The sequence below is a fragment of the Pleurodeles waltl genome, chromosome 3_1 (genome assembly GCF_031143425.1).
Source record: "Pleurodeles waltl isolate 20211129_DDA chromosome 3_1, aPleWal1.hap1.20221129, whole genome shotgun sequence".
NCBI classification, from domain to species: Eukaryota; Metazoa; Chordata; class Amphibia; order Caudata; family Salamandridae; genus Pleurodeles; species Pleurodeles waltl.
Window position 1 is genome coordinate 871,713,554 of NC_090440.1, and position 23,103 is coordinate 871,736,656.

General features: G+C 43.9%; 1 protein-coding gene across 6 annotated transcripts in view; it reads left to right on the forward strand.

Moving 5' to 3' along the window:
• Positions 1-23,103, forward strand: part of AGO4 (argonaute RISC component 4) — a 421,284-nt gene that overhangs the window by 170,473 nt on the left and 227,708 nt on the right. For all 6 annotated transcript variants that reach the window (XM_069223826.1, XM_069223825.1, XM_069223829.1 and 3 more), the window contains 3 exons: positions 4,656-4,837; positions 4,940-5,076; positions 22,624-22,758. In XM_069223826.1, coding sequence (XP_069079927.1) covers positions 4,656-4,837; positions 4,940-5,076; positions 22,624-22,758 — 454 coding nt within the window. The remainder of the gene's footprint in view (positions 1-4,655; positions 4,838-4,939; positions 5,077-22,623; positions 22,759-23,103) is intronic.

Sequence of the window (23,103 nt, forward strand, 5' to 3'; positions counted from 1 at the left end):
AAATAAATTTGCATATTTGAAAGTGAGTAGCATTCCCACAGACAATTGTGCCCAAGTATTCCCTTAGGTAGTTTTAGTACAAAAATGTGTTTACTTTGTTAAAATCACTTTTTTTCAGGGCAAGCATTCACTTTTGAGAACTTGCATTCTCAAATGTTAATTGTGTTAGACAGGGTGCAGTATAACTAAAAGCAAAAGATCAGAAGATTAATCTATCATTAGGTTCCTCTGTTTAATGAGAGCTTTCAAAATAGCACTCAAAACATGCACCGGCAAATCCAATTGGTCTTACCTTTTGGATCTTTTGACTTGGCCAGTTGTTTTTAGCCTCTCTGCACAGCTTCCGCGATGCTGTGCAGTGTGTCTAATATGTTCTTGAATTTCCCTCTTACATCCCCCTGCCTCATCTAGGTGGTTTTGATTTTAAACATTTGGAAATCCATGTCTAACGACCAGTGTCTTGCACTATAAGGCTCTAAATGGATTCCTCAGTATAGGGTCTTTCCATTCCATATCCCAACATATTTGAGGACATACCAGAGCCATGTATATAGTTCACTCCATACTAAAGCAACGGTCCAACCCTCTTTACCTTCCCTCTAGCGAAGGTACCTGTGTGCCTTTCCAGACTTCTGCACTGTCCCATTTGGCAGTAACTAATCCCAGCCACTACACGGGTGTGGAATTTATTAAAATATCTACTTGTCCACAGGACAGGTTGCTTCTCAAATCTACTTGTCCTGTAAAAAGATCTACTTGTCCCTTTGGTGCCATGTAGTGTGGCACCAAATTATGGCAGCAATCTCATTATGTAAGAGCTCTGATAATAGCCTCTCTGATTATGCCAGGGCTACTACCATAGTAGGGCTTGAATACTTGCAGTTTCAATCCCTACTTTAGCAATTTCCTTATTTTTCCACCTTTCTGCAGATCTGCATACTGGGGCTGGAGGAAGCAGTAAGCAATAGTTCCAGGGCTGGAATGCCTTTGAGTCTGCAAACCTACTAACCTGCATGTTTTAAAGGTCTTCACCAGCTTCTCTCTAATATTTTCCCATAATAAGAAAGGTTGCACATTTACTCCTGACAATGGCAGAATTAGAACTTCTTCCAGGGTTGGGAAGAAAGTGGCTGGAGGGAAAATGAACTTGCAAATGCTCAATAGATTTTCACATGAGCAAATCTACACATGCGTATTTACCCATGCTAAAATACAGTTCACAAATATTTTATAGGGGTACGACATATACCATGGATGCACTTTTGTGACTTTCTTTAAGAATTTGGGGCCACATGTACGGTTCAGATTTACGACCAGCAAATTGCGAGTCGCAAATCTGAAGGTAGGATGGTGTCCCTGACACAATCTGTGATTCGCAAGGGCTTCGCAAATGCACACCTCATGAATAATCATGAGGTGGGTCGCAATTTGCGACCCCCTTGCGAATGGCGGCCTCACAGGGATGGTAGCCTGCTGGAGACAGCAGACCACCATGTCTGTGATTGCTTTTCAATAAAGCATTTTTTTGTTTGTTTTGTAATGCAGCCCGTTTTCCTTAAAGGAAAACGAGATGCATTACAAAAACGAAAAATTAAACGTTTTCGTTTCATTTTTTCAGAGCAGGCAGTGGTCCTGCGGACCACTGCCTGCTCTGAAAAAATGTTTACAGTGACATTCACAATGGGGAAGGGGTCCCAGGGGGACCCCTTCCCTTTTGTGTAAGTGTTAGCACCCATTTGAAATGGGTGCAAACTGTGATTGGTTTGCGCCCGCGTTCGCAAAACAATCCTACATTGCACTGCGAGTCGCAATTAGGAAGGGAACACCCCTTCCTAATTGCGAGTCGCAAACCCGTTTCGCGATTCTGTAACCAGGTTACCGAATCGCAAAACTGGGTTTGTGCACCGCAATGTGCTTTTTGCACGTCGCAAACAGCGAAAGTCGCTGTTTGCGACATGCAAAAAGCTACCTACATGTGGGTCTTGGTCCCTAATTAGGTCTGGTGTTAAAGACATTTTGTTTTTATTAAACTTCTATTTCTCTCTCTTTCGGCTGGCTTTACTGTGAGAGATCGCATTCTTCTCTTCCACAAGGAGCACATTGGCACACAAAGTAGTTTTGTTCAGTGTCAGGAACTACAGTGGCAATCAGTGACGTAACGAAACTGGAGGGTGCCACTTTGCAAAGAACATGGAGGAGCCCCCTCTCCAGACTCACTCAGGGCAGGTGCTGTGCTGAAGGGGCCCCCTTGAGGGCGGCTGCAGGGCCTTTGTTATGCCACTGGTTGCAACGTGTGCTTTTAGAGTTCAAAAACGTTTTTTTTTTTTTTTTTTGCCAGTGTTTGTTACAATGTTGAGGGCCTGGTAGCTCCCACAACAATAACGTGTTACAAAAGCCGTGTCAAAACAAGACACGCATTGATGAAACTAAAAGACTTATAAAAATATGTCAGATCAGTTGGCTTTGTCAGTGTTTGTTTATTTTCATGCTTCCCATAATCGTGTTGAAAATGGTTACACTGATTTTCCATTAGAAATATTTTTGGGAAATATTAGAATGCATCAAAACATTTTACTAAATGACACCTCATTTGCATCTAATCAGAGAGCATTCTGGGAGCATTATACTTAGCCTCATAGCCTAAACTTTTCAAACATGTGTATACACGTTTTTTTTATTTGTACTGGAACCAACGTCCGTAGTGAAGTGACCTTAAAACATTTATTTACAGCACTCACCCTAATAATGAAGATTTTCAAATAATGAACCATAAATACAAGTTCGAACAGCATTATCTTTTGGAAACACATTACCTCAACTGTAGAGAGTTCCACTCTCTGTAAACAGGCAGCCAAAGGGTTTGTGCTGCAGAGGGTTGGGCCTACTTGTCCCAAGGACAAAGTAAACATAAAAACTTGTTGCCCTTGACCCCAAACAAGATGTCCCGGGCGTCGGGCGATAGGAATTCCACATCCCTGACTACATAGTCTTTAATATGTAGTAGAGTGATCTTAGGATTTTAGGGGACCCACATGCCCAGAGCCTCTCGCAAACACAACTAATCGGAGCGCCAAATCATGTGTAAAATGGTTCCCACGTGGGTCATACACCCGCAGGCATAGCTGTGATTGAATAACTCCTTTTTTTCGATGGTCTCGTCCTCATGAGATCTACTCAGTGGAGATATTTCAGTTGAATAACCCAAAATTGAGACTGTTCTAGCCTCTGTTGGACGCTAGAGCCTACTGCCAGTCATCTGTGAGCACACCTAAATCCCTGACCCGAGCATCCGGCAGACTGAACTTGAATGTTCAGTGTAGGAATCTCAAGTGATGTGTAGAAAACAGATTTTTTGCCCGGTCAGATTTGTCATTAATACCTTGTACTCTAGCGCATTATAGCCCTGAAGCGCATCCAGGTCAGGTGTATGGGGTCAACACATGCCTAAACTGCAAATATTGGTAAAATTGACTGTGGTGAAGGTTGTACTACATCTGCAGGTTTGAAAAGGACTTCATGCCGGTCGTGAGCATGAGGTCACCCAGTTTAGCAATGCAAGTAAAGTCTCACTGTTTAAAAACTGACAGATCGACCACCTGCTGCAGTCTGGTACCCACCCACAGGGAGATTTTCCCCTCGTTGCGTTTTAGCATCAGTTGAGAACCTTGGGATTATTGCTTCAGATCCCAGGTACCACCTGCATGACCCGTTGGTATCAGTCCCCCATATTGAAGGTGGGAAAGCTGCAAGCTCTGTATCGCCCAACTCTTAGATTCATAACCTGGGTCTCCAAACTGTGGCTTGTTCAGGACCACCACATGAACATCCTTGTAATAAGATCCACTGTCGGAAGTAGCCAAACCCATCAAAAGTACTTTTGAAACGTTTATTTGGTGCAGTCCTGGGGGCCTCTAGTTCCAGATAAAGCCCAACAGAAGTGCGTTGAGATGTGTAAAAGGCTCCAGGGATTGGATGTGGATACTTTGGGATTTGATAGAGCAGTCTGCTGTGGAAGAGCGGCCATCTTGAAGATGACTCCTTCTCAAAGACGACAAAGGAAGGGACACCCAGACTCTGAAATCTTTCATTAGTCCGAGTTGTGGCTGCAGAGTCAAGTCACATGCTCTTAGACTGTCTTCAGTCATATAGCCACCCAAGTATCAAAACCAGTCTGACAATATGTAGACTCCTGTCTCATGGCATATAAGTGAAGCATCTATCAAACGGGTATATTGACTATTGAGCACATTTACCTGAATTCCTGAGTAGCTCCTAAACAGACTTTCAGACTTGGTAGCACTCATACACCAGATTTGTGGTGTCCATTCAGGAAGACCAGAACATCATCTGCATAAAAAGCAATCCTGTTTTCTATCCCCGGGACCTATTCAAGCATCACTTGGGTGTCCATTTTCAACCATCCTGAGAGTGGTTCACTGGCAAGGGTGAAGAGCATGGGCAGTAGCGGACAACCCTGCCCCTATTGGTTGAAAAAGGCTTGCACCGCTCCCCATCTGGACCAGGGCCAATGCAGCTTCATATACAAAACTATTTTACGGACTCAAAAGCTTTTGGTTTGTTTTTATATGATGTAGCAGATGACCACTGAAGATTTTACTGTTCTAATACAAGACTGCAATCTGTTGGTCTTTCAGGTTGACCTGGAAGTGACGCTGCCAGGGGAAGGTAAGGATCAAACTTTCAAAGTAACCATTCAGTGGGTGTCGGTGGTCAGCCTTCAGATGCTCCTGGAAGCCCTGTCGGGGCACCTCAGCGAGGTCCCAGAAGATTCTGTGCAGGCGCTTGATGTCATCACTAGACATCTTCCTTCCATGAGGTAGGATGTAGATACTTCTATACCCATCTTACCACAGCTGTTGTACTGTCTTAATTCAAGAACCCAAAGCAGCATAAACATATGTATTGTGTATTTCTATAGGTATACACCAGTGGGGCGTTCTTTCTTCTCCCCACCTGAAGGTTACTACCACCCACTCGGAGGCGGCCGGGAAGTGTGGTTTGGCTTCCATCAGTCTGTTCGTCCTGCCATGTGGAACATGATGCTCAACATTGATGGTAGGTTCATGTTTTTTTTTTCTTTTTTAAATAATGATCTTTTAGGCCATGAACAATTAAAACAATGCCTATGTAACAAACATGCTGAGCTTGCATATTATAGTTGAGGTGGTGTACATTGTTAAATCTGAATCCTAAAAGCATGCACATGGTCACTTGGATGGTGAAGGTCGAAAGGGGGTATAATAGCGGTGTGTGCACATTTTTCCTGGCCTCCTCTAACACCTGACATTTTTTCTTCCTTCCTTTTCTACTCCCATCACACCCCTTTCATGCGTTTTTCTCCACCTAGGTTCATGAATATGCAGAGAAAGTTGAAGTGTTTTGGACCTTTTCTGCTTACAAACTGGGTTTTCTTAGTTGAAAGACTTTAAGAAGTAGCCTATGCAGGTGCATACAGAATGAATAAGCTGCATTTGAAAATAACGGTTTCTTGTGATGGTCTGCCGTGGCCTTCTACAGTTTATCAACTTGTTCTAATCAAAAAGCTAGTGAAAGCTTTACATTTTGGCTACTGTGATTTCAAGCAAAAATGTGTTGTACTATATTGGCTGTTGACTAAATGCATGCTGATCAAAAAGATATCTATCAAAGATAATCATCAGTTAAGTTTATTTAAACCACCTGTGCATTTTACATGGTTTTTATATATTTTACATCTGATAGCCCTGATCTGTTTAGCCCTGTGACCCTTTGCCTTGTAGTTGCCCCTGCAGTTGAGGCTCTGCACAAGGTGTTTGTGAACAGATTATAACCAGTTTAGTAAGAGTGATTATTTTTCCCTGTAGTTGTATTCTGAAAGGTGGCAGAGTCTTTGTGATCTGCTTGCCAACCTAAGTGAGTTGGACGGTTGTCTGTGGGGTTTAAAAACAAATGGGTTTCCTGTGCTTCTCTTAGGATTTATGTAGGGCAACATTTGCTAATTATTTGGGAAGTGTGTCATTCTCATTGACAGAACCATGTCTGAGGTAGAAGTTTTAGTAGTATGCAATTGTCCCTGGCACTTTCCCATCTCAGGACAGTAGTCTCTGGGCTAGAGTATAGTCTCCCTGACCCTACGCTGGAAGTGTGGCTGCTCCAGTGAGTCTACAGTTCAGTAGGACTGAACGGGGGTTGTGCAGGGGAGAAATTGTACAGACATCTGCCCATTTGGCTGCCTGATTTCTGATGGAAGACAGGTGGCACTAGTTACTGGCTGCCAGGCTCAAATGTCTGGGCCACAAACATGCCTTCAAAACCTTATCCGATGTCCAGGTGCCTCCCTTATGACTTTTTCCCAAGCTGTTCTACTGAACCTGTGACCTAGTCCATTGGTTATTTAAAGAGGTGACCACACCTACTCAGAGGTTGTTCCCAGGAAGGGTCCTTGACTTCTGTATCTGCTTATTTTGCTTGAAGGGATGCAGTGCTCATTGTTGAAGACTTGCTGCCACCTGCGCGGCCAAGGCCTGCATCTTTGACTTGGGAGTGGGTTGGGATTGGAGGGGCAGGGGAGGGAGGAAGGTAGGGGTGTGCAGGGATAGGAGTAGCCTTTACTTGGATCGTACTATTAAGCTTAGCACAAGTCCCCACAAACTGGTTTCAGTCCCATGAAAGACAGACCTTAATAAAACACTTGAGATGCCTTTTGGTTGGAGGGACCAAGTGAAACATTAAGGCGATGACTGGAAATCTTTCAAAAGTCAAATCTCATTCCAATTCATTATTTTTAGACTGCTATGCCACTCCTGAAATGAACTTCCATATGTAAATCATATTTTGGGAGCCTGTATCCATAGGAAAGACCTAGTGGGTGGACCAGATGGCTGCCACTTGGTTGAATCTTTGACATTCATTCCATCCATCACATTTGTGTTGAGGGGACCAAATACCAGTTGCTGAAAGTTGGTTAGTTTCTTGCCCAGTTGTAACTCTAATTCCCTGTGACAAGACACTGACCCAACCTCTAACGTTTTCCTCCTGCATAAGTATTTGAGTAAACCTTTTCAATGTAAATAGACCATTATGCACAGACAGTATGGATGATCAATTAGCAACGCCATTATGGAAAAACTGGACCATGCAATGTTTCCTCACATTGTGTTTGAGGAAGACTATGAAGATAAGGAATGAACTGACAAAATAGTGAAAATTAACCATTTGCCAATATCGGTGCGCATGTTGAGTCAAACTATATTTGATCATTTGCTCTGACACTTGAGTAGTGCTCAAGATTGCCCACACACACTTACACCACTCCGGGCAAAGGCTTTGCTTTAGATGGCTAAAACACACACTACACTGGTTGACAAGGGTACTAGGAACTGGCCTCAAAAGTATCTACCATGTCAATAGTCTCAACTTGAGGAAAGGGATAGCTTCAAAAGGATAATCGCACCCCATGGAATATTGATGCCACAAAGGGGATGAAGTTTGAGAAACTAATCCACCTCCAAAATGTATTTTGAATGCTGAAAAATCTTTACTCTTGAAATTAAACTCACTTCCTTTAAAGACACCCAGACTACAAAAAGAGACTGTTTCAAAGCAGAGTACCACTAAGGCTCCAAAGACTAGAAGAAATGTATACTGAGAAAGAACAACCACCATATGTGAGAACGCAAAATATACTTTCTCCAAACAAGGTGATGTTGCAGTGTCCCAGGGAAGTCCGCCTTTGGATTCAACCATATAAAAGAAGCATAACTGGTTAATGTTCCAAGATGTCGCATCTCTAAAACATAGAGCCTTTTTTATACCAAAGAAAAGTAGACACCACCACAATGCAAGCAGACCCGGAACAGGTGTCAGCCTTGGTATTGCTAGGCTTGTCATCTATTTTGATGCAGTATCTGATGAGCAACTGATGAGTAGACTGTCAGAATGTGGGCTGCAGGCATCTTCCTTGAACTTGATCAGGTTTTATTTGCATATTCCATTTCAGGCAGTTTCTTTTGTTTTTTTGCTGAGAGTTCAAACCTCTGAATCAGGGTGTGCCTCGGGGTCTTTCTGGAGCCTCACCCTGTTCAGTTTGCTGTGTCTGCTGTTTCACCATATCCATTCTTTCATCCTCTGGTTCATGAGAAATGTGGACAACACAGATTACAATCACTTTTGAGCAGAACTCTGGAGTCCTTTCACAGCTTCTGAGTGAGCTTGCATGCACCCATGCCTGCAGTGGCTAGGTGACTGACCACTAACTCCCTGAAATTTAATTCTGAAAATATAGTTTTGTTTGTTCCTGGTCATAATGCTTTTGCAAATTTTACTGATGTTTACTGGCTAATGCAGTTGTTCTCCAATTTCAGATGCCAAGGTTCGCAGCCTTGGAGTTTATTTTAACTGTGATCTTTCTCCACATAACCAGGTCAGCCATCTGCCCTTCTGTTGTTTTCTGTTTGAGATTTGGCAGAAAATACTGACTTCAGTTCCTACTGCCTATCTTTTTGTGGTACAGGCCACCAATCTGAGCCAGTTTTATTACTGCAACTCCCTTGTTAGCTATTTTTTAGATATGATAAATTGGTGGCTGCACCATTCAAAATGCTTCTAGGCTTGCTCTACAGTGGCCGTGTTGCTCCTCCACTTCGTTAACTCTACACACTTTACCTTGACTGCAGTTTCAAAAAAGTAATCTTTAAGGCACTGTCTCTTTTTGAACCTTTCAAGGTTGATCCTAGGCAGTGCTTGTGGTGTCTCTTAACCTGTTGTACATGCTTTGTGGGGTTCAACTCCGCCCATTGATTTTCATTTGTCTGCCAGTGTCCTTTAAAAAATCCTTGCTTGCTAATGGGCAATCCCTCCCCCCCCCCCCCCACCTTTTTTTAGGGACTAGTGCACAAGCGCTCTACCCTGCTGTAATCTCTGTGGGGTTTTAACCTTGCCCACCGTTTGCCCATCAGCTTCATGGGCTTGTCTTTTTAAAAAAAATAGCTGGATTTTAATTGTGAAAGGCATGCGTGCATTCTGCCTTTTCAGGTGTTTAGCCCTTTGCGAGCGCACCGGCCAGCTAGTGAAAACTTGAGTCTCCATATTTTCGGCATGGTTTCTGGGCTACTTTTTATTTCCTGCGCAGCGCGATCTCGCTGCACATTTGCCAATACTTTTGACTGTGAGCCAACTTCAGTTTCAATTGTGTGTGCTCCTTCAAGCTCATGGCATGGTGCTTTAAATCGGCTTGCTTATGTAAAACTGTATTACTTTTCATTTTATGTGGCAATAAACGTCCGGTTAACGCTAATAACTCCAAGTTGAGCAAATGCGAGACCCATTGCATTGCAAATGCTTGTTTTTTTTTTCTTTTTTTTTTTTCTCTCCCACGGAGCACCGACCAAGTACTATATAAATGCACTGGTCACCATTTTAAGGTCTGTTCAGGGTTTACTTTTATCTGTCGTCTGGAGCACTCGAGATGAATGCTCGTGGTTTACTGAGCCCTGCTGTAAAAACAGCTGCAAGTCTTGTTATCTGGTCATATTTGTTGTGCATTCAAAGACTGAGATCGTGTTGCTTGCTTCACATTCAGAACGTGCACTTCTCACTTAGCGTGGCACCCGATTCATGGCCGCAGCGACACAAGGCACACACTTCAGATGCCACGCTTTGCAACGTGTTCTTTTCATTTATGCTCACACTTATGCTCTTGGGGTATGCTGTGCTTTGCGGAGTGCTACCTTAAGTTATGCTTTTTTGGGCCTGAGCACTTCCCACTTAAATACTAAAAATGAATTGAGTGTTGCGTTAGGTCTTAGAAGCCCCTGCGAATTTAAATACTGGCTTCAGTGCTCTGCCTGCTTTCTAATCAGCCCTTTTAATATACAGCCAGGCTCAGGCGTGCCACTCTCCTCCCCTAGCAACTTGTTTTTTCTTGTGTTAATTTTCTATTCCCTTAATTATTTTCCTCAATCTATTTAGATGCATGTAGGAAGTTGGCTCTGTATGTGCTATTTCAAAGTAAGGAATAGCATGCACAGAGTCCAAGGGTTCCCCTTAGAGGTAAGATAGTGGCAAAAAGAGATAATACTAATGCTCTATTTTGTGGTGGTGTGGTCGAGCAGTAGGCTTATCCAAGGAGTAGTGTTAAGCATTTGTTGTACATACACATAGACAATAAATGAGGTACACACACTCCGAGACAAATCCAGCCAATAGGTTTTTATATAGAAAAATATCTTTTCTTAGTTTATTTTAAGAACCACAGGTTCAAATTCTACATGTAATATCTCATTCGAAAGGTATTGCAGGTTAGTACTTTAGGAACTTCAAATCATCAAAATTGCATGTATACTTTTCAAGTTATTCACAAATAGCTGTTTTAAAAGTGGACACTTAGTGCAATTTTCACAGTTCCTAGGGGAGGTAAGTATTTGTTAGGTTAACCAGGTAAGTAAGACACTTACAGGGCTTAGTTCTTGGTCCAAGGTAGCCCACCGTTGGGGGTTCAGAGAAACCCCAAAGTCACCACACCAGCAGCTCAGGGCCGGTCAGGTGCAGAGTTCAAAGTGGTGCCCAAAACACATAGGCTAGAATGGAGAGAAGGGGGTGCCCCGGTTCCGGTCTGCTTGCAGGTAAGTACCCGCGTCTTCGGAGGGCAGACCAGGGGGGTTTTGTAGGGCACCGGGGGGGACACAAGCCCACACAGAAATTTCACCCTCAGCGGCGCGGGGGCGGCCGGGTGCAGTGTAGAAACAAGCGTCGGGTTCGCAATGTTAGTCTATGAGAGATCTCGGGATCTCTTCAGCGCTGCAGGCAGGCAAGGGGGGGTTCCTCGGGGAAACCTCCACTTGATCAAGGGAGAGGGACTCCTGGGGGTCACTCCTCCAGTGAAAGTCCGGTCCTTCAGGTCCTGGGGGCTGCGGGTGCAGGGTCTCTCCCAGGTGTCGGGACTTAGGATTCAAAGAGTCGCGGTCAGGGGAAGCCTCGGGATTCCCTCTGCAGGCGGCGCTGTGGGAGCTCAGGGGGGACAGGTTTTTGTACTCAGTCTTAGAGTAGTCCTGGGGTCCCTCCTGAGGTGTTGGATCGCCACCAGCCGAGTCGGGGTCGCCGGGTGCAGTGTTGCAAGTCTCACGCTTCTTGCGGGGAGCTTGCAGGGATCTTTAAAGCTGCTGGAAACAAAGTTGCAGCTTTTCTTGGAGCAGGTCCGCTGTCCTCGGGAGTTTCTTGTCTTTTCGAAGCAGGGGCAGTCCTCAGAGGATGTCGAGGTCGCTGGTCCCTTTGGAAGGCGTCGCTGGAGCAGGATCTTTGGAAGGCAGGAGACAGGCCGGTGAGTTTCTGGAGCCAAGGCAGTTGTCGTCTTCTGGTCTTCCGCTGCGGGGGTTTTCAGCTAGGCAGTCCTTCTTCTTGTAGTTGCAGGAATCTAATTTTCTAGGGTTCAGGGTAGCCCTTAAATACTAAATTTAAGGGCGTGTTTAGGTCTGGGGGGTTAGTAGCCAATGGCTACTAGCCCTGAGGGTGGGTACACCCTCTTTGTGCCTCCTCCCAAGGGGAGGTGGTCACAATCCTAACCCTATTGGGGGAATCCTCCATCTGCAAGATGGAGGATTTCTAAAAGTTAGTCACTTCAGCTCAGGGCACCTTAGGGGCTGTCCTGACTGGCCAGTGACTCCTCCTTGTTTTTCTCATTATTTTCTCCGGCCTTGCCGCCAAAAGTGGGGCCTGGCCGGAGGGGGCGGGCAACTCCACTAGCTGGAGTGTCCTGCGGGGTTGGCACAAAGGAGGTGAGCCTTTGAGGCTCACCGCCAGGTGTGACAATTCCTGCCTGGGGGAGGTGTTAGCATCTCCACCCAGTGCAGGCTTTGTTACTGGCCTCAGAGTGACAAAGGCACTCTCCCCATGGGGCCAGCAACATGTCTCGGTTTGTGGCAGGCTGCTAAAACTAGTCAACCTACACAGATAGTCGGTTAAGTTTCAGGGGGCACCTCTAAGGTGCCCTCTGTGGTGTATTTTACAATAAAATGTACACTGGCATCAGTGTGCATTTATTGTGCTGAGACGTTTGATACCAAACTTCACAGTTTTCAGTGTAGCCATTATGGTGCTGTGGAGTTCGTGTTTGACGGACTCCCAGACCATATACTCTTATGGCTACCCTGCACTTACAATGTCTAAGGTTTTGTTTAGACACTGTAGGGGTACCATGCTCATGCACTGGTACCCTCACCTATGGTATAGTGCACCCTGCCTTAGGGCTGTAAGGCTTGCTAGAGGGGTGTCTTACCTATACTGCATAGGCAGTGAGAGGCTGGCATGGCACCCTGAGGGGAGTGCCATGTCGACTTACTCGTTTTGTCCTCACTAGCACACACAAGCTGGCAAGCAGTGTGTCTGTGCTGAGTGAGAGGTCTCCAGGGTGGCATAAGACATGCTGCAGCCCTTAGAGACCTTCCTTGGCATCAGGGCCCTTGGTACTAGAAGTACCAGTTACAAGGGACTTATCTGGATGCCAGGGTCTGCCAATTGTGGATACAAAAGTACAGGTTAGGGAAAGAACACTGGTGCTGGGGCCTGGTTAGCAGGCCTCAGCACACTTTCAATTGTAAACATAGCATCAGCAAAGGCAAAAAGTCAGGGGGCAACCATGCCAAGGAGGCATTTCCTTACAATGCAGCTTTGTTTAGTTCAGTAATTCCATTTTCTTTCTATTTTCCAGGTCTAAAAGCTTGTTCACCTCTCAGCATTTGCTCAAGCCATACTTTCTGTGCAAGCATGCCTTTGCTAAATAGCAAGCATGTACTTGTGCTATACAGTGAAATGTCACTGGAGAGCAGCATTAATTTTGTATCTAAAGTTTATCACAGCAAATGCGCAGTTTATGCAGTAGCCAGGTCTAACTGGAGACCTGAACTTACTCATCAGTATAATGTGCTGCATGGCTAAATACATATAGGGTCCCAAAGGTGAAACCGATAGGCTTATGCCAATGCTTGTATCATTTTGGCCTGACCTTTCTAGTGCTGTAGCTGCTCTATCTTCCTTTGTGCAAGATGAGGTCCTGCGATGCTAATCTTGTGGCAATCCCCACGTTTTATTGTTCCAAGTTAGTGTTGCCCTTTATTTTGTGGTGTCTATATTCTGGAATTCTTTGCCATTCAGTCTGTTTTTCTGGAATTAGTTCTTGACTTTTAGGAAAGTTCTGTAAACTTGGTTTGATTAACAGTAGTTTGTCTGTCATCTTCATAATTCTCGCTGCCTACCGTTGGTTTCCTCAGCGCCGATGTGCCTTTTAAACATCAGCACCCTTAACATAACAATTTCAAATTACATTGTACATTACTGCAGCACACCCTAATCCACTTATACAGTCACCTCACAGGAACACCCCTTATGTTTGAAGAAGTTCTAGATCCAGACCAGCCTCTGCTGATGGATATTTCTAATCGGATTGTCCATCTTATGAAATTTAAAGCTGTACTCTAGTTTGCTGGTAAATAGCACATTGCAGCTCTGCACTGATGTCGTTCTGCTCCTGAAGTGATGAGCAGAGTCGCATATTGGAGCCACCCATGCATGCTGATGTTTCTTTCTTTGTGCAGCTTCAGATGTGGATGCAGAGCTAGTCCCTGTTTTTTTTCCCCCCACCCTTCAAAATTTCTACACAGTGTACAGAGAAAAATGTCACTGTGTAATCTAGGTTAAAACAGTGTACACGGAGATCTGTGTTGGACCCTCACAAAGCGTGCTGATGATTCCAGGGCTTGCGACAAATGAGCTCAGTTAAATCAAGGTCATAATGGACCATGAGCCAAAGTTTTACGCCTCCAAACATCTGAAGAATCCATGCAGGGACAATTTGAAAGGAATGTCCCTTTCCTGCAGCAGACCATCTTGGTTGACATATTTGGGTATGCCAAAAACAAGCATAAGAAATTGAAGGGGGAAATCAGCCCCTTCTTGCAACTCTTAAACTCTAGCGAAGGCATGAGTGTCAACATGTCTTCCAGTCTTTGTCCTGATCTCTAAGCCTACTCAGTCAAGTTTCAATGCACCCTGAATTTCTGGACCTGTTCCTGACATTGCAGAAGTCTTAGGTAGGCCATTATGTACAGTTGTGGCACTTAAACATTTCCCTTTGGTGCATCTAAGGGCCTCAAGTATCAACCGAGATCTCCAGCCATGCTTCTGCTGACTGATTTTATTCCTCCCCCCCCCCCCCCCAAAAAAAAAAAACCCTTAGGGGCTTCCTTGTTCCTTGAACCTACAGGAGTTCTGCTCCAATGCTAACTTTGGTTCCAGCACCACCTGCTCTGCCGCTTACTTTTGCATCAACGCCAGTGGAGGAGTTAGAGGCATTTATGCATTCCACCTCAATCTGATCCAACACTCCTTCTGGACACAGTACAGTTTTGTGCCTTCCCCAGAGCAGATTCCATGACCTTCGAGCTATGAATCTGATGTTTCAGCCTCTGTCCTGAATGTCAATACGGATGGCTGACTCTGCTGGTATTATTGGCCTTCCGAGTCCTGCTGGTCAAGTCCCTGTGTGCCTATCACCAGGGAGATATGTCTGATTCGATCCAGGTTTGGGAGGAGGTTACAAACATCTGCAGTCGTTGCTACTGGAACGTGATCGGGGTTGGTGGTAAACCCCTCTCCCTACCCCTACGATTTTACAGTGGCGAATGATGCATTGCTTCTGGGTTGTGGAGTCCATCTTGGAGAGGTGGAGATTGGAGGTCTCTGGGCTCCAGGGGAGACTCAACTCCACATCAGTTTGCTGGACTTGAGGTTGAATCTCTTGTAGTTGAAGGACTTCATGTCCATCATCAAAGGAAGGCTGGTGGAGGTGCTCTCGGACCACACCACAGCCATGTGATACTGCAAGAAGCATGGAGCGGTGGAGTCTTGCTTCCTGTGCCAGTAAGCTCTGTCTCTGAAGTGGCTGGACACAAGGGAATTTCTCTGGTGTAGTGTGGTACCTGGATCTCTTGGGCATTTAGTATCTGATCAGCCTGCCACTTCAGGGGAATCCTCTGGTCATACCAGCAAGGCAGGGTACTGCACCTGGCCTGCACAATTTGCATTTACATGCTTGAAGATTGACCAGAGGCTGTTAACCTCCTTCGACTTTCTTCCTCAGGTCGATTGTCATTTTAGTGGTGAGGCGTCCCTCCTCAGTCTATGTACACCGGTTGTTGGATACATTTTTTGGTTGGTGCAGCATTCAACAAAGTGAAACACTACAAGCCAAGTTGTCTGAAGTTTTGTTGTTTTGTCCCTGGCTCAGCAAAGATGTGCTGTTGGGGGCTATTTAGTGTTTGTTTCAGCCTTTTTGGATGCCAGATCAGCCTTCTTTAAATCACCTGTTGTGGTATTTTTTTAAAGGTTTGCAACACTTGTTTCTGCCAACACCCTTTTTGATTCTGCAGTGGGACTTGAAGTTAATTCTTCACACTTTTTGGTTGTGCCACTTTGAACCACATTTTGTCCTTTTGAATATGTTGACGTCGAAAATGTTCTCATTGTCTTAACATTGCCTAGTCATGAGAGCTTCAGCCGTTTCTGTTCACCCATCTTGTACAACATATTTTTCCAGAGAAGTTGGTGCTGAGGACCATAGCTTCCTTTCTACTGAACGTGGTCACTTCATTTCATGTAGGACAGGCTGTCGCCTTTCCTGTGTTCTTTGCCCCATCCCCATGGGAAAGAGACCTTGTTTAAACCCCAAAAGAGCACTAAGCTTTTATAATTATGCCCAAGAACATCTGGTGGACAATTGGCTCTCCAAGGGTTGGTCTTGGATAAAGGAAAAGGCAGTGCAAAAGCAGATTATCTCCCGATGGATTGTTGTCTGAATAAAGACTGCTGTGCGCTGATGACAAAGCACCCCCCACCCCGGCTTAAGATATCATTCCACCATAGCAAACACTACTTCCAATGTGTTAGCACATGGAGTAGTATCCAGGATAATTGGCAGGCAGCTATGTGGGTGTCTGTACATATGTTCACAAAGTATTACTATGTTAACAGTCGGGTAGGTCAAGAGGGGCATTTTACCTACTTGGTCCTGCAGAACGTTTTGGTCTGAGCCAGTTCACAAACCCACCAGCTGGGGAGATATTACTGTGATATCTATTCACCAGACGAGGAATCTGCAGTTAGAAGTATCCTTGAGCAGAACATGTTATCTACCTTTGTCAACACTTTTTCTGGTTGGTACTCTAACCACAGATTTCTTACCGACCCTTCTGCCTCAATCTGTGAACTGGGCTGATTTTGTTGAGTTTTTTTTTTGCTCCCTCTCTAGAGAGATGCACACTGGTAATACCGATCTGCCAATATGCTCTGTCTGAGGTTGTGGACAGTGTCAAAAATATGACGCATGTGGCTCCACTAGTCCCTTCCTGGGAGATGCATGGCTCCACCTACCAGCATGGGGGGGGGGGGGGGAGTACTTCTTTAATGTTTCCGGATCCAGTCTGATGCCTGGGGAAAATTAACAAGGTGAGTAATCTGCTGTTAGAGTGTCTGCTAGAAAGACTTAAAAGAAGGTAAGTATCTTGTTCACCAGTAACCAGTGGAAGGGCAGGATGATGTATTGAAAACATATTGTGTTGAAACTTGCACCACCAGCTCCCGTGTTCATTGAGGGATATTATGTACCCCCAACTCATTGTCCTATGTGAAACAGAGCTTTTATGCTAAATGCAAGATGGCCCTTTGCCACCCGATTGTGTCCCACCACTTTAGAGCCAAAAAAAGCGTTGTTTAGGAGTAGGCTGGCAATCGGGACTTGGATCAAATGGCACATTACAAATTGACATTTGTTGCTAAGATGCTGTTTACTAGTAGGAAGAGATTGATGAGCTTTAACATCTTCCCCAAGCACAAAGTAACCTTTTGCAGGGCAGAAATCAGTTGTCAATTCAAGCATGTAGTTATATCTCATGTTAAGCACCAGTAACAAGGTAAATGCTTGCAAATTATTGTGTATACCAGGGCTTCTTCCTAGAGGCACAACAGCATCGAGTAGCTCGGTCATTCGATGGGCGAATACCATTTTGACTTCAAAGCACATTGTACTAAGACACATATACAGCTAAATCAGAATGGGTCACTTAATCAAACTTGCCTTCTTACTCCAGAGAGCGAGCAGAATTGAGAACAAAGAGTTCAAGCCCTAAACAAGCTTTACAACCACATCTGTCATAAATAAGGTCCACTGTGTCGGATGTAGCCACACCATCCGCTTAGACCACAGCAGTACACAAAGAGCAATGCACAATCTGACCTTACGTAAAACATCTGCTGCTAAAGACTACTACTTGCTTCATAATGCACATGATCAACAAAGATGGTTGGTTTGAGTCTTTTGCATATGTTTTTATTCCACTTTCAACTTTACTGTGTGCTGTAACACGCAGTGAGCTGGGTTGCCACAGCTATAATCCTTTGTTCCTATTTGGGCACAGCAGCCAATGTTCTCCCTACTGCCAGAAAAACCTACCCAGATTTTCAGAAGCTATTTATTGCATCACCCAGGTTTCAGTTTTTGGGGGAGAATGTTCAACTCGGTTTCTGGCTCATCTTCCAGACCAATGTGTGTTGCTGTTGTCAAGGAAACAAAAGTCCCCACTACTTGGACTTATAACGCAACTAAATGTCAGCATTATCCATTAGTACATGTGTTAAACTAGAATCGTTAAGTGTTTCAGTGCAGAACGTTTTACGTCTTAGAAAATGCAGTTTCAGTAAAGGTATGTTTAGCATGAGTAGAAGCTTCAATACAAAATAAACAATTTCGGTCCATTTATTTGAATTCCAGTTATCTATTACATACATGACAATATCGAGAAGAGGTAAGCGGGAGATTTATTCCAATCCTATTCCAATATAGAGATGGATTCTGATAGGCAAGCTGATCAATATTGGAAAAATGTATGTACATTTAAATTCTCTCATTGAAGTATTTTTGCCGTAAGGTTCTCAAAGTTTCAACCATGTAGAATTTACCTGGTTGCCGTCAGGACACGGATGTAGCACCAGGGTTGCAGAAAGCTGTGTAGAATAAAGCAAAACAATAGGTAAACTGAATGCATCATACTGACATCAGTTGCCACTAGGAAAATACAAGAGGCCCTATCCAAGCAGTACCTCTTCCTTCTCATGGAAATGGAGAAATGTCCAGTATGTCAAAGGACTCAAAAGGTCTAGAAAAGTGCAAAAGACACGCACAGTGTCATAGAATTAATTTAAAATCCTCAATTAAAGTGAATGATTGCTAAAAATGTACAAAACAACTTTTTATTTTTTATCTGCCTTTGAAGCAAAACAGAATTTTGTTAACAAAGTGGTGACAAACTCTCGTGCCTCTCGGTCGAAATAATCCTTTGTTGATTCAGTGATGTACAGCCTCTCCAGTACTGAGATTCTACAGGCTGTAACTACACCAAAAATGCCTCCTATTTCAAGGGAGGAACACGTACCCTACCCTGTTACCTTAAAATAAAGTCAGCAGTGGGTTGGGGGTTTGGATGGGATTGGGGGCAAGGGAGGCTCAGGGGGTCCTACAAGGGGAACGTCATTTGCATAAGCAATCTGTGCCCAAAATAATGACCAGTGCCTCAGCACAAACGGTCTGGTTGCAAACTAACAAATCAGGATACACCAACTCTGGGGACTTTTATGTATGGTCATGTGATGAGACTGGGCCCGCTGCATGAATGCAGAGCATCAAATGACAGCGCTGCACATGGGCCACACGAAATAACGCATCAAAGGATGCATGTGGAGTGTTTATAAACAAACAAAGAAAAAACTTCTCGAGCTAATCTGGAATACGAGGTTGTAAGGTAGTGGGTTGTGTAAAAATGCAAATAACTAAAAGCACTTAACAATAATAAATAAAAGCTAATAATGAAGTGAAGGGCTGTCGTATAGGCGTTGATTTTCCAATAACTGGTAATTGGTATTTTTGTTTGTTATTCTGCAATAATAGCAGAGATCCACAACTGTTTGAAAAGTATGCAGAACTCTGCTTGGATATGATTTTGAAATCGATGTAGCACTCTTAATTCTAGCTTTTAGTTTTAATTCTGTTCATTAGGTAGAAAGCATATGGCATATTGCCATATGAATTCATTTCACAAATGAACATACTAAAAGAAAAGTGTTGTACATCTACCTCTATAACTAGAGTAACATATCCCAGCCCTATCACTGCTTGGTCAGAGTGAAGTAAGGGGGGGGAGGGGTGTGTAGGGATTAATTTGCACATATGCTTTGTAGCATGAAGCAGAATTTAGCAGGGATGTTCACGGGATCTGTAGGAAGCTGGCCTGGTGTGTGGTGGATACTTATGGTACTTATTCCAGGTATCCCCTCTTAGTGAAGTGTAGGCAGTGTCTACAAGCCAGGCTCTCTAGAGGTAGCTGTGGATGAACAGCCAAGGCTTATCTAGGAGACATGCAAAGCTCATGCAGTACTACTGTAGTCACACAACACTTACACACATGAAAGAAAACACTCATATGTAAAAAATTAAAAGTAGTTTATTTTTGGAACAAATGGCCACAAAATACTAGACAGGGACCCACCATTAGTAGGTAAGTAATACACTTAATATATACACTAGCAATCAAACAGGCATAGAAAAGCTTAGCAAACAGTGCAAATAGTAATAACCAATAGTGACCCTGGGAGCACAAACCACATACAAAAAAAAAAATGGAATGCGAACAAGATACCCCTACAGGGAAGTAAAATGTGTAGACGGGAGTTGGGAGTACTAGATAACCACATAGGTAAGTAACTCAGTACTTCCCCCTAGTGCAGGGGTGCCCTCACACACACAGATACCTGCACCCTGCTCTCTGGGCTGAGAGGGCCTACCATAGGGGTGTCTGATAGTGACCTGGTGTAGTGACCTGTAGCGAAAACGGGTGCATGCCCCCCTTTCACGCAGGCTGCAATGGAAGGCCTGCAGAACCCTTTGCAAGGGCTCCCTATGGGTGGCAGAATAACTGCTGTAGCCCATAGGGATCCCTGGAACCCCAGTGCCCTGGGTAGCTAGGTATCTTATACTAGGGACTTACAGGGGGGGCCAGTATGCCAATTGTGGGAAGAAAAGGTTAGTAGCAACCAAATTTAGAGGAGAGAGCATAATCACTGGGGTCCTGGTTAGCAGGATCCCATTGAACACAGTAAAACAGAGATCAGGCATACAATGGGGGTAACCATGCAAAGAAAGAGGGCACTTTCCTACAGGATCACTACCAGCACTACTTAAAGCTAACATCACAGTTAAATTCATTGGGAGTGGATTGAGACTCTGAAGAAGGGTAGCCCCAGTAATGTCTTCAAGTAATGTTCTATCGTCTACTGACAGAAAATCCACTAGACAATTCTAGAGAACTAGAGCAGCATCTGAGTGAAGTCTCATACTAAAGTACTACACCACCTGCAATTTGCCTGCATGCTGCAACAAGGCGTCCATTCTCTGCATGTTTAACTTACTACATTGTTTATTAAGGACCTCCTCAATTTATAGCTGTTTAATTCAGGACAAATCAGTATGGTACTGTAAAGGCCATTTTTTTTTTCTTTTTAGCTGCAAGCTCTAGTCATGTCTCCTCTCTGCCTTGATGTGCCATAGTCAACTGATATCCGATCCTGGGTTTAGCTTTCAGAGCCCTAGTGGGGTATTGAACAACTTTATTAGCCCCATTCGTTATGGGGTTGTCCCCCTCCCCCCCCCCCCCACCCCCAAACATTTCTTTTATAAGGAAAGAGCTGGCATGTCTATCTCCCCCTCCTCCCCCTCCCCTCACCACCCCTCCTTCCCGGCCCCCCTCTTTTTAAGAGGTGCAGCTCGGACTTTGGCAGTGTTCATATTTTGCAAGCCTTTCCCCTTCAGATTCCTATTGTACCATAGACTGTATTGCAGTGTCTAAATGACACTTGCCGTTTCCTTGAATCCTGTGCCTGAATTTGAATCATTTTAGTGCTCAGACCCACACATCTCGTTATGCATTTCCACCTTGTTAATTTGTGCTACAACCTGATTCCCTGTTGTGATTTGTGTATAACATACTCTGTAGGTCTGCAAAATTCTGGCTGTATAAAACCCCACAAATTAGCCATCCGAGGGTCTCCAGTCTACATCCCTGTTGAGCTTGTGTGTGTATATGAAGATATGGCCATGAGAATCTTCTTTTCTCTTAAATGATTTTCCTTTGCTTGCATGTTTTTACCTGGGGCAGGTTAAAACCATCCTAAAAAGAAAGCTGACCTGAGATGCTCTGGAGTACAAGAAATTATCATTCGACTGCGGCTGCCACACCGCGGGCCTCCCTCCTAAGCTCTTTAGCCCTCAAGCTATTTTAATGTTGTTAACCGCTCGTTGTGCCTAGCACTGCTCCTTGCCACACTGTAACCAACCATGGACCTCAAGCAAACCCCATACATTCAGAATCGTCATTGGGCCTCACTGGATTAATTTGACCCAGACATATTGAGTAAACCCGTTCACTGCACCACCCTAAACATACCGGTTTAGAAGTTGTATTGGTTCCCAGGAGTGAGGAAAAGGCCTGATCCTCTTTATTTTGTATTTTTAATCTTTTTTTATTTGGTGGAACTGTCCAGATATTCAGAGTGTTGCCCTGTTTCGCAGGCAACCCTATTTGGTCACCGCACCCCACCATTCGCTGGTCCCACAAACTATCCCATCCACTGTTCATGGTCCTGAAGGTGTGGTGCAGGAAGTCCACAAAAAAGTTAACATCACTGTGCGTTGCAAACTTGACCGTCCAAGCTTTAAAACAAAATCTAAGTTTTGCCTACAGTAATCATGCAGGATTCATGAATCGTGTTGGCTTTTTGTAGCCAATTAAAAAGAAAACTGGGCAAATAAAAATGCCTAGCTGTATTGGAAACATGGTAGTTGCTTTATCTTCTTGTTTGGGGACTGGTGCAAAAAAATGCCTAACCTTTGCATGTCTTGGCCAGCATTATTTTTAATTTTTGCAGGCCGTCAGGGCTAGTATTTGTATATAAAGTGGCTAATGAGAAGGCTATCACTAGGTATCCATCTGCAGATTTTATTTAGCTATATTAAAGTGTGCTAAATCGTTCTGCTGTTCACAGAATGCTAAGGTAATTAATAATGAATGTCTATTACCTATTGTACAACAAATGCCATGGCACTGTATAGGTTGTATTAGTCAGTAACCAAGTTGTAGTCCTATTATTGACTGTGAAACAATAAGTTGACCATGTCCGCATTCTAATCTGACCTGCAGATCAGATTTCTGTGATAATAGTAACCTGTCAACTGATATCTAAGAAATGTATCATAACTGATACATAGCTGATACATAACTGATCTGCAGTAGTATATAAATAAATGATGCTGTTTGTTCAGGTGCATTTTAGTGCCCCAGTGTTTACTTTTCGTAGTGCTGGCACTGAATTTGGCACATACTTTGACTTCAAAGTAAGAGTGCTACCTTGCTTAGGATGAAGAACGTAAGTGATTGCCTACCTTGAGACACTATTGAAGCATTGTTTGTAATAGTGAGCTACTTTTCATAGCAAACCAATTTAAACCAAATATTTTTTCTTGATTCATAGTGTCTGCCACCGCTTTTTACCGTGCACAGCCTGTCATAGAGTTTATGTGTGAAGTGTTGGACGTTCAGAACATCAACGAACAGACTAAGCCTCTCACAGACTCGCAGCGTGTCAAGTTCACCAAAGAAATAAGAGGTATCCTATGTGTTCCATAAGCAGTCTTCATTGTTACTTATGCATGTTAACCTATTTGCATATTTTTGTTCATTTTTTATCATTGTAGAGAACACATATATTTTACTTCAATCTAATTATTTTTTTTAATGGGGCCTCTAAGTGCATCTTAAATGACACCTTTTGGCTTGGTTATTGTGAGAAATTGAATTGTTCATTGTAGGGGCTGAAACTCTATTCAAGCAACCCCCAAAATGCTTGTCAGTGTTGCAGGAAAGTGCCCCTTTTGGCATGGTCATCCCCCACTTTTTTCCTGTAATCTGATGCTAATTTAACTGAGTGTGTGCTGGGATCCTGCTAATCAGG